At 45.0% G+C, this 13,390-nt stretch overlaps 1 protein-coding gene across 8 annotated transcripts in view; it reads left to right on the forward strand.

Annotated features, from left to right (window-relative positions):
- Positions 1-13,390, forward strand: part of faf (ubiquitin carboxyl-terminal hydrolase-like faf) — a 607,534-nt gene that overhangs the window by 444,333 nt on the left and 149,811 nt on the right. For all 8 annotated transcript variants that reach the window (XM_072286629.1, XM_072286626.1, XM_072286628.1 and 5 more), the window contains 3 exons: positions 2,526-2,634; positions 11,762-11,899; positions 12,634-12,792. In XM_072286629.1, coding sequence (XP_072142730.1) covers positions 2,526-2,634; positions 11,762-11,899; positions 12,634-12,792 — 406 coding nt within the window. The remainder of the gene's footprint in view (positions 1-2,525; positions 2,635-11,761; positions 11,900-12,633; positions 12,793-13,390) is intronic.

Raw genomic sequence — 13,390 nt, forward strand, 5'->3', positions numbered from 1 at the left:
CTTCAAGAAGGCGTCACCACCCATCTTTCGTTCTGGCGCCTTTCCTGGCTTACCAAACGTCTTATTGTGGTAAGAGTGGTGTTTTCAGTGTCGTTGAAAAGTAATTTACTTATGCAGAAAAAATCATTCTTCTCTTTAGTGTCCCTTTAATGATAGGCTAAGAGAGCATAATAGCAATCTAAACAAAGAGCAGGTCAATGGTTTTCTTGCACATCATTGCAAGATGCCCCTGCCGGCCTCTCTTTAAAGACACAGTGATCCTAGGAAAAAGCCTTAACGAGATGACCAGGCTCACCATTGAAGCATATCACATCACCACCTTCAGTGGGTCTTGTATCAGCAGACCATCCATCTCATTATCACTAGAAGAGGTGGAATTTATGCAGTTAGCATGATTCTTTAACACAGATTTCCCATTCTGCCATGAGAGACACTATCAGGTTGCTCGGAGCACGTGTTCTAATGCGTGTGGGAGAAGGTTATATATGTACATTGTGATCCCCGCAATAAATACACGTTGTTGAAAGTTAGCACCAAACGTGCATGTTGTCTGTGTTTTTCTTTTGTCCTGTTTCTGATGCGCTGCGCCTTGTGCCTCCATCACGATATACCAACAAGTGCAACGTGCAACTTTAGTCTACACAATATCCCCCTTTCAAGGAAGTTGTCTAAGCTAATAAAAGAAAGAAAAGAAACTTTTCAAACAGTGTACAATACAAGAAAAAAACAAAACATGGGTGGTATTCCTATACAAAACACTTGTTACATATGGCTGTCAAGTTCCATCACAGATTGATGCACAGGAAAAAGAAAATATGCTAGGCTTGTGCGAATTTCTGATATTTTCAAATATTGTTCGCATGTTAATCAAACAAATTATTCATAGTTGCCGTACACCTTTGCTAGAGCTGTATTGACTCTGTGAATAGATCTGCATCAACGTGGCACTAAGCCACAACTATGGTGGCCGACACCCGGAGAAATGGCCATGGCCCGCACGACTGTGCCCGAATGGGCCCCATGTCATGCGCACAAGCTAGACTGAGGACTGTGCAAGCGTGCCTACCAAGTTCATCTGCACTCTTAGAGAAGATGAATAAACAACACGGGATACACTGCCCGCACCATGCAGTGAAGGTTGCAATATGCTCCCATGGCCTCAGTCATCACCAAATTTTAAGGTAGACTGGAGCACAACACTGTGAGATGAACCTCTTTCCTTTTTTGTAAGTAAAGAACGATTCGCCTACATTTGGTTCTTGTGCCAAGGTTTTTGCAAGTCCCACAACAATTTGAACTATTCACTTGGAAATTATTTTCCCCTAATTACTATGCGCTTTGACTTTGCTTCGATCCAAAAAATTTATGGTCACACAAACCTAAAAAATGAGCACGAGTTCGATGGGGGAAAAAAGAGCGGGTGAAAAAGTCTCAAAATCAAGTCAACGGAGTGCTAAACAACGCCCTGCTACATATAAAGTGTAACATCAAAGCACAAAGTCTCAATTCTCAACATGAACATAACTTCACAAGCATGTCGCACGATGAACAGTCTTTGTTTTCACCTGTATTGCGCACTGTGTTGAAAAGGTTTTTTTTTTTTTTTGGCTTTGTGTTGTGTGAATCACTGTGCTTTCCATCGGCAAGTGTGCCACACCAGGTCGCCCAGTCTTCAACATGAGCAGCAGGATCTGCAGAAATAGTTCAACATGTTTCAGTATAAAAAAAAATTATAAACCAAATGCCACTGAAATAAAAAGGCATAAATTAGACACAAAAAATTATCCACCCAAAATACTAAAAGGTAAATTCAGGCTAGTTGCTCTCACAGCAATAAAGTTTACATTCACTTAAATATCCTTACATTATTTCAAGGCAAAATCATGAGGGCTTGTCTAAGTTATCACCTTAAATTAAAATTCCGCCTTGCTCTGATTTGTCCCAACATTAATCCACCTTAGTTTACCTGGCTCTAATTTATACCAGCCTTAATCCACCTTAATCTAATTTAATCCACCTTAATTAATTCACCTTTATTCACTTCACCATAGGATTTTGCAGTACGAGCTGCAGCAGGTCCAGTGCAGGGAACGTGACGTCATCATTTGGTCACATGGGTTTTGGTACCATGAGAAGCCAGACAGACGCCAGATATTTTGCTTCGTGGAGCATATAAGGCTTCCGCCCTAATAGGTAAATCACGGCGCACCGTAGGCAAGAAACAACAGCAGACACACAGGGTGCTTGTCTTTGTGTCTTTTTCTGTCATCCCTTGTTTACAATGCGCTGTGATTTACCTGTATTCGCCCAAAATAGCTGCTGAAGGTTCCTCTGGAACAATGTATTTACAATAAACTAAAGTCTTCTAGATGAAATAAAAACTATGAAAAGATCTGACCAATTTGTGGAAAATAATAGAAATAGTACAGCAACACTGAACCCTAGTAGTGGTCCACCTCGAAATGGTGCCAGTGTAGCAAAGTGCATAAGCAGGCACCACTGCAGTGCAGATGTGTGCTGTGCAGGTCCATACGTCAGTGTGCAGCTGACCAGCTGTGCCTGATTGCAACCAAGTGCACTGCAAGCCAGCACTGCCTGCTGTCCCTGGTGGAGCTGCTTTTTGTTCAGCTGCCTGTGAGTGGCTTTCTCATTTCTTGGGCAATAAAACACTCACTCATTGACCAAAGCATGTGTCAGTGGGAAAGGATTCTCTGGACTAGGGTGGTTACTTGGGCTAGTCGGTAATTCATGATAAAAACGACGTACAGCGCGAAGGACAAGGACTGCGAGAGACGACATCGCGACAACGCAGTGTATGTTGTCTCTCGCTGTCCTTGTCCTTCACTCTGTATGTCGTTTTTATCATGGATGCTGTGGAGTTTGCACAACTTTCTGGCAGCAGCTGCAGTGCTGCAACATGATGCAATTGTGTTTCGTTTTGTCATATGTACAGTTAAAGCTCGATATAACGAACTTTGATATAACACACTTCAATATAGTGAAAGCCTCGATATAAAGAAGTATTTCAATTTTTATAACTTTTTGTACATAGAACACCATGCATTTAGAACCTCAATATAGCGAAGTGTATTTATACATGATTTCAATATAAAAAAATTTTTACTGCCTTCTCAAAGGAATACGGAGACAATAAATGGAAATTTCCGTGGACGAAGATGGTGAAACGGTTGAATGATAAGCAGCTTGTTGCGAACACATATCTTGAATTGCGTTCTGAGCGCTGATGTGCAGCAGCATGCTGTTCGGTGTATAAAGTCCGCAAGTGCGATGAGATGCTGTTGCGTCCAGTGCACCCTGTGCTGTAGGTGCGAGTGAGAGCGTGCAAGGGTGATGTGAGGAGGAGGTGGCCTGATGCCTGCCCACATGGCATGAGTGGAAAGGAGGGAGGGGAGCTCGCTCACGGTCGTAATACAAAGGCGGGTGGATGCAGCTCTCCTTTATAGCGCATCTGCACCCAGCTGTCGAACATGGCCGGGTGCATAAGCAGCTCTCACATGCAAAGAGATGGCGTGGCATTGTGTCTGTTGTCCCCCCTGTGCATTTAGTGCTGGAGGTTACGTAATCTCAAGTTTCAGAGACTTGTTGGAGTGAGAGGCAGACAAAGCATTCGCTCCCTGATCCCGGCTCTTTTACAATAGTGTTGTCCCACTGCGGGTGACACTATCAGCCACAGGGGTGGTGTGGATGCAAAAGTGTAGCTGGCTTTGCTTTTCTACCACCAATGTGAAGATATCATTGACACGGCATGAAACTGTATCTTTTGTTGCCGACTTTCAAATTCAACAAGTTGCTTTTTCTATTGCCCGATAATTTGGATAACCTTGTGGCCTCTTCCGTGTAAGTAAAATCTATTGGCAGCTGTACTGATTTGCATAAAACGTTGAATGTCAGTATAACGAAATTTTGATATAATGAAGCTAATTCTCGACTTTACCAATTTGGTTTTATGGAAGTCTAACTGTGCACTGATATTAGTATTATCATTTCATTGCCACATCCTATAATTTTTTATGGCATTATCCATGTCATAAACTACCCATATTGTCCATATTTATTAATTAGCCGTGAGACGACAACCATGACATGTGAGTATGGTGCCAACTAGCAGCATTTTCTAAACATGGTAGGGAGGAAGAGGATGCGACAGAAAGGGTTGGTGCCAAATGCAGCATCTACAGCTGTTTGCTGTAACACTACAGATATCCACAACTACACCTAATGCGAGTAATCAGAGCAGGCAGAGGAGCGGGCAGGGGATATGCCTCAGAGGCAGTTCACACAGAGGAGTTAGTGGAGTGTACTGGAATGGGGCAGTGTGTCATCCACACAGCAAGTGCAATGGGAGGCCTATGATCACTTTTGTGATGACGCCACCAGAAGGGTGCTGCAAGCAAGTGGTGTGCTTAGCGCACAAAATTTAAATATTTAGCACGAAACTTTCTGCATTTAAAAAATCAAACGCTCTCAAAAGGTAATTGAAAGTACAGTTGAACCCAAATATGTATAAATTATTTTATTTTTCTCAAACGGTTATAACGTCGCCTTGGAAAAAAAAAATTGTGGCATAACCCATGCCACAATGACTATCGATGGGGATGAATTAGCATTGAATTAATGTAGTGACACAGCATATTGCCACTGTCGAAGTGAGTTATACGTAGGAGGCATGTACTCCTCTATGGCAGTTCCCTAAGAACACTCCACTCCATCTAGCACAGTCACCTTCGTATGGCTTCCTAAATGCGTGGCGTGCCGGTGCATGCGAACGCTGAGAAACACGTCGTGTGGCAACTGGGTTCCTCTCTCCTGCTTTGCGCCATCTGATGGCACTGCTGAGAAGTCTGCGGGCGGCCTCCGAGACTGGTACCTGCAAACATTGAGCATTATTCCCTCCCCACACTCAGTGGCACATGCTCGGTGACTCAGATTGACAAGAGGTTCGTTGAAGAGCGGCACATACTCGGTGTGTTCATGGTGCAGCTCACTGAAGCATTCGCATGAAAGGCGTTCCTTGAAAAGCAGCACATACCTAGTTCATTTGTGGTGCAAGCTGCTAAAGCATCGGGTTGCCATTCTTGAGGAACCCTTGTGACATGGGTTCAATCCAGCTCAGCATTGGAGAAATTTAAGGGAACTTTTTCATCATTGTAGAGGAGCACATTCCCAAGGGCACATACCGTGCAATTCAAATTGGCATCTAATGCTTTTGTTCAAGAATGGCACACACGTACGGCACATACCCAGACACCCAAGTTGGAATCGAAGACGTTCGTTGAAGACCAGCGCAGACCAAGGGGTACATTCCCAGCACTCTAGTTCGGCGTCACAGTTTCTTCAAACAGCGGTACATGCAAAGGTGAATCAGAAAGTCTTTGCCCCTATTTTTTATTACCCAAAATAAGGTAAATGCAGGTAATTACAAATGTACGTGCTATTCTCATACCTTACACTATTTTTCCACATAGTCCCCACACTTCTTCAGACATTTGTCCCATTGCATTCATCAGTCACTGGCGTGTGCAGCCTGCCCGAACGCTCATTGTCATGCAAGTCTTCACGGCTTTTTGCAAACTCACAACGAGGACGAAGGCCAAATCAGCTGCTGCTTGTGCAACACGTGGCGGTGGCGCGTAGCGCAGGCGATGCCATGCGCGTTCCATGATAGGGCCGACCGCCTTCGCCATTTCTTGTAGGTTTGCGAAGCTCACGCTGGCTTTTAGGTCGTCGAATGCTGGATGCATTTGTCTCCGCACGCGTTCCATCTTTTTGGCATCTGAAACAGGCTCCGCTATACGGTCATAGTATTCGGGAAAGACGTGAATGAACTGCTTGAAGTTTTCTGCTGGATGCTGAGTGCGCTGATCTGGCTCTGCTTTTATTTTAAGCTTGTAGTCAGTGGAGGCAAACTCTGCCGTAAATTCAGACGTGAAGGACTGCCAGTCGGGGTGCGCACCTGAGAAGGGCCACCATTGTTTGGCTGACCTCTCCAACGCTGCTGGAAGCAACTGCAAATGGTGCTCAGGGGGAATCCCCGCAATTAAACAATAAGAAACAGATAGATGCCATCTGTCTTGATCTGTCGAAAGCATTCGACAGAGTGGTACATGCAGAATTGATTGTGAAACTGACTAATATGGGAATAAATGCGAAAATAGTAAAATGGATAACCGCGTACCTCCGGGGCAGAACCCAATACGTAGAAGTGGAACACATTAAGTCAAAGCCGTTGAATGTAACGTCTGGTGTCCCACAGGGGTCTGTGTTAGGTCCTGTACTATATTTAGTATATATTAATGGCATTTCCTCTGCAATTGACGAAGGTATCACGGTGCGACTTTTCGCCGATGATTGCTTACTATACAAAGACATCAATTACACAGAAGATCAGAAATTACTCAGTAACGCTCTTAGGGCTATAGAAAAATAGTGTGACAAATGGAAAATGAAAATAAATGAGAGTAAAACTGTTGTATTGTGCGTAACGAATAAAATAAATAATATTTTTGATTTTAATTACACAGTGAATTCTTCGGCGCTTTCCACGGTTGACGTGCTGAAATACTTAGGCATACATATATCCGTGAACTTAAGCTGGTCGAACCACGTTACAAAAGTATGCCAAACTGCGGAAAAGAAGCTTTGGTTCTTGCGACGGAAATTGCAGTTAGCCTCACAGTCAGTAAAACTAACAGCTTATTTAACGTACGTTCGACCCACGTTAGAATATGCCAGCATAATCTGGGACCCTTATCAGTCAGGGTTAATTGAGAGACTGGAAAGAGTTCAACGCCGAGCAGCAAGGTTTATTCTATCGCGCTATTCTCGCCCAGATTCAGTCTCCGAAATGCTCGGTTTGCTGAACTTGCCTTCCCTCGCGGAACGCAGGTGCATAGCTAGGTTAAAGTTGTTTTTTCTTCTCACTAAAAACACATTCAACATCAATAGCGAACAGTCTTTGATAGCACGGCAAGGTAGAACACTACGGAAAAGTAAATACAGTGAACTCTCACTTGAGTGAACTTCAAGGGACCGAAGGAACTAGTTCACTTAACTGAAAGTTCACTAAACTGAATATTCACTAGACCAACATAAGACATGGCATACAGAGTCAGAAGTTTGAAGTGCAATTCATGGAGCAAAAAACATGGCATTCATAGTGTTATAATGCTGCCTTTGTGTGCACACGCGGAACCGACGAGACTGGAAAGAAAGAGACGACGACCATGCCACCAATTACTTTCTCTATGATGCCACCATAGAATGAAGAACACACACCACGTGGTTTGTGGTGTGACAGATGGCCGCTTTGCTCTGGCGGCGTTGTAAGTGCCAGCAATGTTACTTTGTTCATGGCCTCCGAGATCACATGCTTGCTCATCTTGTGCCGGCGATCTCGGAGGCCATGCCTCGTTGCCGCTTGTTTTCCATGCCGCTGCTTTGCCCCAGGAGTGCTGTAGCGCCAGCGATGTTACATTGCCACTGGAGCGGCGGTTTCATGAGAGCAGGCATCGGTTGTGCCTGCAGTGCAGGGCGTGAAACTGCATTAAATATAAGCCTTGGTCCTCTGAGCGAGTTCGTTAAACTGAAATATCGACTGTTCCGAAATTCGTTTAAGTGAAAAATTTTTGCATAGAATCTATAAGAAAACTGCCGGGGATTTTTAAAAAGTTCGTTATTCTGAAATATTCGATAAACCGACGTTCGTACAACTGAGAGTTTACTGTATAATACTTTTCAAATACCTCAGATACACATTAACGCTTATGCATTTTCCTTCTTCCCAAGAACCATTAGAGAATAAAATGAATTATCGGTGTCCACGCGAGAAAGCATCAGTGCGGAAGAATTTGAGAAAAACTTAAAGCAACATTGAAAGATGCACGCACGTATACATGCTTTTTCTCTTTTTATTTCTTTTTTTTTTAGGGGGGGGGGGTGTATGGCCTCGTTTATTAACACTGCATTTATAATCTTATTGATCGGAGTATCTGTAGAAGATTTCGCTTATGTATCTTCTTTGTTCACTTATGTTCACCTATTAAAACACTATTCATGTACTGTACTAATTGCGGAAATACTGCTATTTACTTGTTTTATTTTTGTGATATATGTATTATTTTAATACCATGCATTGAACTAATTGTTGAAGTGCTGCTTTGACCCACCCTGTAACGGCCGACAGGCCAACAGTATGAGTAAACTTTTCAAAAATATCGCAGTAGTCTGTGCACATCTCTAGAAACTTTTACGGCGAGTGTCGGTCCTGGTAGCCACTGGATTTCGGCAGTGGGACGGGCGCACCTTTGATGTTGAGTGCTAGCGCCGCGTCAGTTGTCTCGTTGGGCCTAGCCATGCCGGTTGTCTCGTCAGGCCTAACCATGTCGTTGAGCGGCGTGGTGCGCGCAATGAGCTATGTCAGTCGCGAGTCTCTCCCTTTTCATTGTGGTCCCGGAGATTGAAGCCAACAGTCTTTGGATGATTGAAGAAGGCAGAAGAGGCTGCGTAACTGGCTGGGTGACGCTACACAATTCTTAGTCCTCCATGTTAGGTCCGGTCGGATGAGCCCCCACGTGTCAAGTACGTTCTTTACTTCGGGAAATCCTCGGCACACGCACGCACACGCAGTCTGGGTTCCGTCCCGCCACACCGCACGCGGCTTGCTCTGCCGATTACTTCACTCACTCAGTTCGTTGTCTCGTGCTCTCCGCATGCTGACGGCGCACACACGCCTTCCATCTTCTCCCTTCCCGCCACACACGGTTGCCTACCGTCCCGTGCCTGGAACTCTATGTCACCTGGCGTTGGCCCGGTATTCGCACAATGTGTGGATTGGCTTTGAAATCTGCTGAAAGCAGGCCAAAAATTGGCATTTTCAATGGAAGATCATGTGTCATCACTGTTAGTTATAAATGAGAAGGAAGGGGATTAACCGAGGGGCCCGATTTTGTTATGAGACTTATCATAAGAAGCCAACAAACACTGACAACCTAGGGGAACCTAGGACAACCTAGGGGAAATTACTTGTGCTTAATAAATGAAATGAAGAAACGGTAAATTAATGGAAATGAAAGAGGATGAAAAAACAACTTGCCGCAGGTGGGGACCGAACCCACAACCTTCGCATCTCGCGATCAATGTTCTACCAATTGACCTACCACGGCGCCGTTTCCCCATCCACTTTCTTGGGTATTTATGTTTTGTAGTAGAACCCTGGGAGTGTTAGCCAGTGCCACTACTCACAGATCTTGGCGGCGGACGTGGAACGTCCTTTCTGCCGCAGGCGTCACGAGAACGTGATCTTTTTGGGTGAAGGTGACTGGTCAATAAACCCACACATGCTACCATGTAGTAGCACATAAATAAATACCCAAGAAAGTGGATGGGAAAACGGCGCCGTGGTAGGTCAATTGGTAGAGCATCGCTCGCGAGATGCAAATGTTGTGGGTTCGGTCCCCAGCTGCGGCAAGTTGTTTTTTTCATCCTCTTTCATTTCCATTACTTTATCGTTTCTTCATTTCATTTATTAAGCACAAGTAATTTCCCCTATGTTGTCCTTGGTGTCAGTGTTTGTTGGCTTCTTATGATATCACTGTTAGTTAGTTGCGCTTATCGGGCGAGGGCCAAATTCAAGATTGGGATAATTCTAATTCAAACAAAAGTACTGTCATCATTCTTATCATCATCAAATTAAGTTTTGCCTCGTGGAAATGTATGGGCGCACATCCCAGGAGCTTTGGTTTGGATTTAATGAACAGAAATTGAATTAGCATTTGTTTGTTGCACCACCCTGAATCTGCAGCTAGAATAAAACTTGAATGAACCCTTTGAAGGTTTTTTCCGTACCTCTATAGCACTGCTGATCCATCCCACATGGCCCTTGACGTACTCCTAGAGGGCTGTTTTTGTGTGTGATACTTCGCACGTACTTGATGCCACTGGTTGTATAGATATGCCGCCACCACTGTGGAGCCCACCAAACTGACTTGACTTTGCGTTTCTGCTTGCAAGGGCACACAACTCGACTTGTTTGCCTCCAAGCACTCGGACACTCGTCTGCTGCCTCCGAGGCATGTGGGGAGGAGGTCCCATCGCTTCTTGCGGCCACTACTGTCATGTGTCTGGTGGCTCAGATATAGCCCTGCATAACCCAAGTTCAGAGATACGAATAAGTTTTCTTTCTTTCTTTCTTTCTTTTTTTTTTTTTGCCTTTGGTTATGGGACCCTTCTCACGGCGACTGCTCAATTGCTTCTTCTTGTGAAGAAACATGCTTCAGAGACAACAAATTCATAGCCGCACATGTGGCTGTATATTTTTCTTAATCTCTTGCCGTACGGCATGTTTCTTTGTGTACTAGTGGTGTCAATAAAACATTTTTGAGACAGAATATTGCTTGCAAAAAATTTTTGCAGTATACAGTAGTGAATCATTTCGTGCTACTGGAAACTGCAATGAAAAACTTCCATGGCGATTTAGCGGTAAATGCAAGAGGAATGTATTAGGCATTATGGTGCACCTCTATTCAGGTCCTGGGTCTATCATTTTGACCCCGTTCACCATATTGCAAGGTGTTGTTTAGGGGCTCACTCAACGCACATCCTGCCTTTTCGAGGAGCAATGGGCAACTGACAGTAGTCCAGAGCAGGCCGCCATCAGTTGCACTGTACATATATACAGCTAAACTTCGATATATCGAAGTGGGTAAAATCGGCTGTTTATTTGTAATATTGAAATTTCGTTGTATTAAAATTTGACCTTTTTGCACATAAGTACAGTCGCTGATCGATTTTTCTTGCACGGAAAGGGGCCGCAGGATACAATTCATTTTGATGAATTTGGGAGTCGACAGCGAAGGATACGGTTTCATGCCACGTTAACAGTACAAATTAAGCGGAGCCAGCAGTGCTTTCGTGTGCACTCCGGCTGCGCAGCTGATCGCGTTGCCCGCACTGGGACGACATTATAATGAAAGGTGCCGGCACCGGGTAGCGAATGCTTCGTCTGTCTCTCACTCCAGTAAACTCAACATTGCGCAACCTCCAGCCCTAAAAGCGCCAGAAAGCTTACATGATGCCACGGCATCTCAGCATGCCCACATGCAGTAGATTAAAGCAACATGCGCGACTACGTATGTGCTCAGCCTCACTTACAGCGATGCGCCCGCCAGAAATTGCAAGCACCCCACCTTACCCCCTCCCCCTCATTGCTCGCGCTGGAAGGCGGCACTCGTGAAGCCACAGTCTTTCTTGTCTCACCCCTGCACACTTTCACTCGGGCCTAAAGCACAAAGTGCGTGGGGTGCAATCGCACTTCATGCGGCTCCACTTCGGTGGTCACTCTTGTCACGTGGGTCTTGGCATTCTTTTGCCGCGGAAACAAAATTTCATTTTATGAAATCGCACACAAACACACATTGTTATATTGAGGTTCTAAATACATGGTGTTCTATGGACAAGAGGTTATGAAATGTTAAATACTTTGTTATGTCGAGAATTTTGTTACATTGAAGTTTCTTATATTGAGGTAAAACTGTACATAGACTTACTTCTACTTCTACCACTTGACTGGCTTCCCGCATTTCACACACATACAGTTTTTTCAAATTAGACACTCCAAATGCTAATGCATAAAAAATTTACTACAGAGGTGTGATATTTGCGAAAAAATTCGACCCTCCAAGTCAAGGTGCTTAAAAGTCCAGTTTGCCTCATTCAGCGCGTGATGGTGCCTCACTGTGTGCAGCGCCTGGAGGACCTTGCGGAGAGCAGCCAAGAGCTGTTTGGGCTGCTGTGTCGTCTGCTGGGTGCTGCCTGCCGGTGCCCACTGCCTGCCCTGCAGCAGCTGCTTGCAGATGAGATCGGATGGCTCAAGCACATCAGGGTATTATACAGTCATTCCATCTGCACTCAGGCACTGGCAAATTCATCCGTAAATTTCTTTGCAATGCTGTGCATAGTGCCAGCCATCACTCTGCGTTTGCAGCCTAGCAAATGTGTCAACAACTTGCAAGGCTGCAACTCCATGGGAAGCTGCCAGACAACAATTATATCTTTCTTCAAGTTAAATTTTGCAAGTGGACTAGCACTCGCGTGTCATGCCACGCCGAGGCATTAACATGCGTTTAGACCACACAACCGTAATTGCAGGGATTGGCCACACGGCACGAAGAGTCCAATCTCGGCGATAATGGCAATTCGGCAGCTTGCCAGTCACGTCGGACTGCGGGCCGGCCACAGTGCCGGGAGGATGCTGTTGCCCATCGACACCGACGAGATAGTCAGTGGAACCACGAAATGATGCTAAAAAGAGTTTATCTCTTAAATGAACAACCAAGAACGCTGTCCTTGCTTCATGGCTTCCTATGCTGACACATGCTGTCACACTTCTCTCACATAGGTGCAATCTCAGATTTTTTCTGATTTTAGTGGGCTTTTATAAGAGATACCGGATATAATGAAGTAATTTTAGTGGCAGCTGCAATTTGTTTTTAACGAGGTTTGTCTGTGTTGAGCTTTCCCAAACATTGTTTACTCACCTTGCCCTGCTGATATTTAGTGGAAATGAAATTTTGCATTGCAGTAACAGTGGCCACTGTGTTTGTTGTTTGCGTGCAGGAGAAGGTGCAGCAGACAGGCGGCCTATCGGATGCCGAGGAGTCCCTGCTCGAGGGTCACCTAGGCGTCGCACGTGAGCTGGTGTCACTCCTGTCACCAGCCAACAAGCACCACATAGGCTCAGACTCTGGCAACACTGTCCACGGGAACCTGGTCAAGGTGAGCTGTGCATGACACGAAAGGCAGCCGATCTGGTGCCCTGTTGCTGTCATGTTTCCTTCGACAAGCTGTGTGCAGCCCAGCATCATCTGAATGGCACCTGCCTACATCGAACAAAAGCTAGCATGTTGCATCACATTACTCAACGTTCCTTGTCATGGTACGGTTTTGTACAGGGCAAGTGTGACTGCATGTACTCTGAGCACGTGCTGGTGGGCGAGTTGGTCATGCATGATTACAAAGTAGGCGCCAAATAAAACAACAGACGAAGGAAGGAGACACGAGAGAACCACGTGGTTGTCTCGTGTCTCCTTCCTTCGTCTGTTGTTTTATTTGGCGCCTTCTTTGTAATCAAGTAAGCATGTACTCTTGCACTGGGCTCTTAGGCCAACTTTCGTATGAAAGGTCAAGGCAGCCCAGCCATCCATTGAAGCACCAAGTTGCTTCCATTCAAGTAGTCATGCCACATTGTCTATGCACATGCCATGTAGGCTGGTCTCTCACTCATTCAAGGAGGCACTGATCATCCACCTGTAACTTTGTGCACCAATGACAGCATGCTCTTTGGTCTGTTTGCAAGAGGTGGCGATATCTTTGT

This window comes from Dermacentor andersoni, chromosome 2 (genome assembly GCF_023375885.2).
Source record: "Dermacentor andersoni chromosome 2, qqDerAnde1_hic_scaffold, whole genome shotgun sequence".
Taxonomy (NCBI): domain Eukaryota; kingdom Metazoa; phylum Arthropoda; class Arachnida; order Ixodida; family Ixodidae; genus Dermacentor; species Dermacentor andersoni.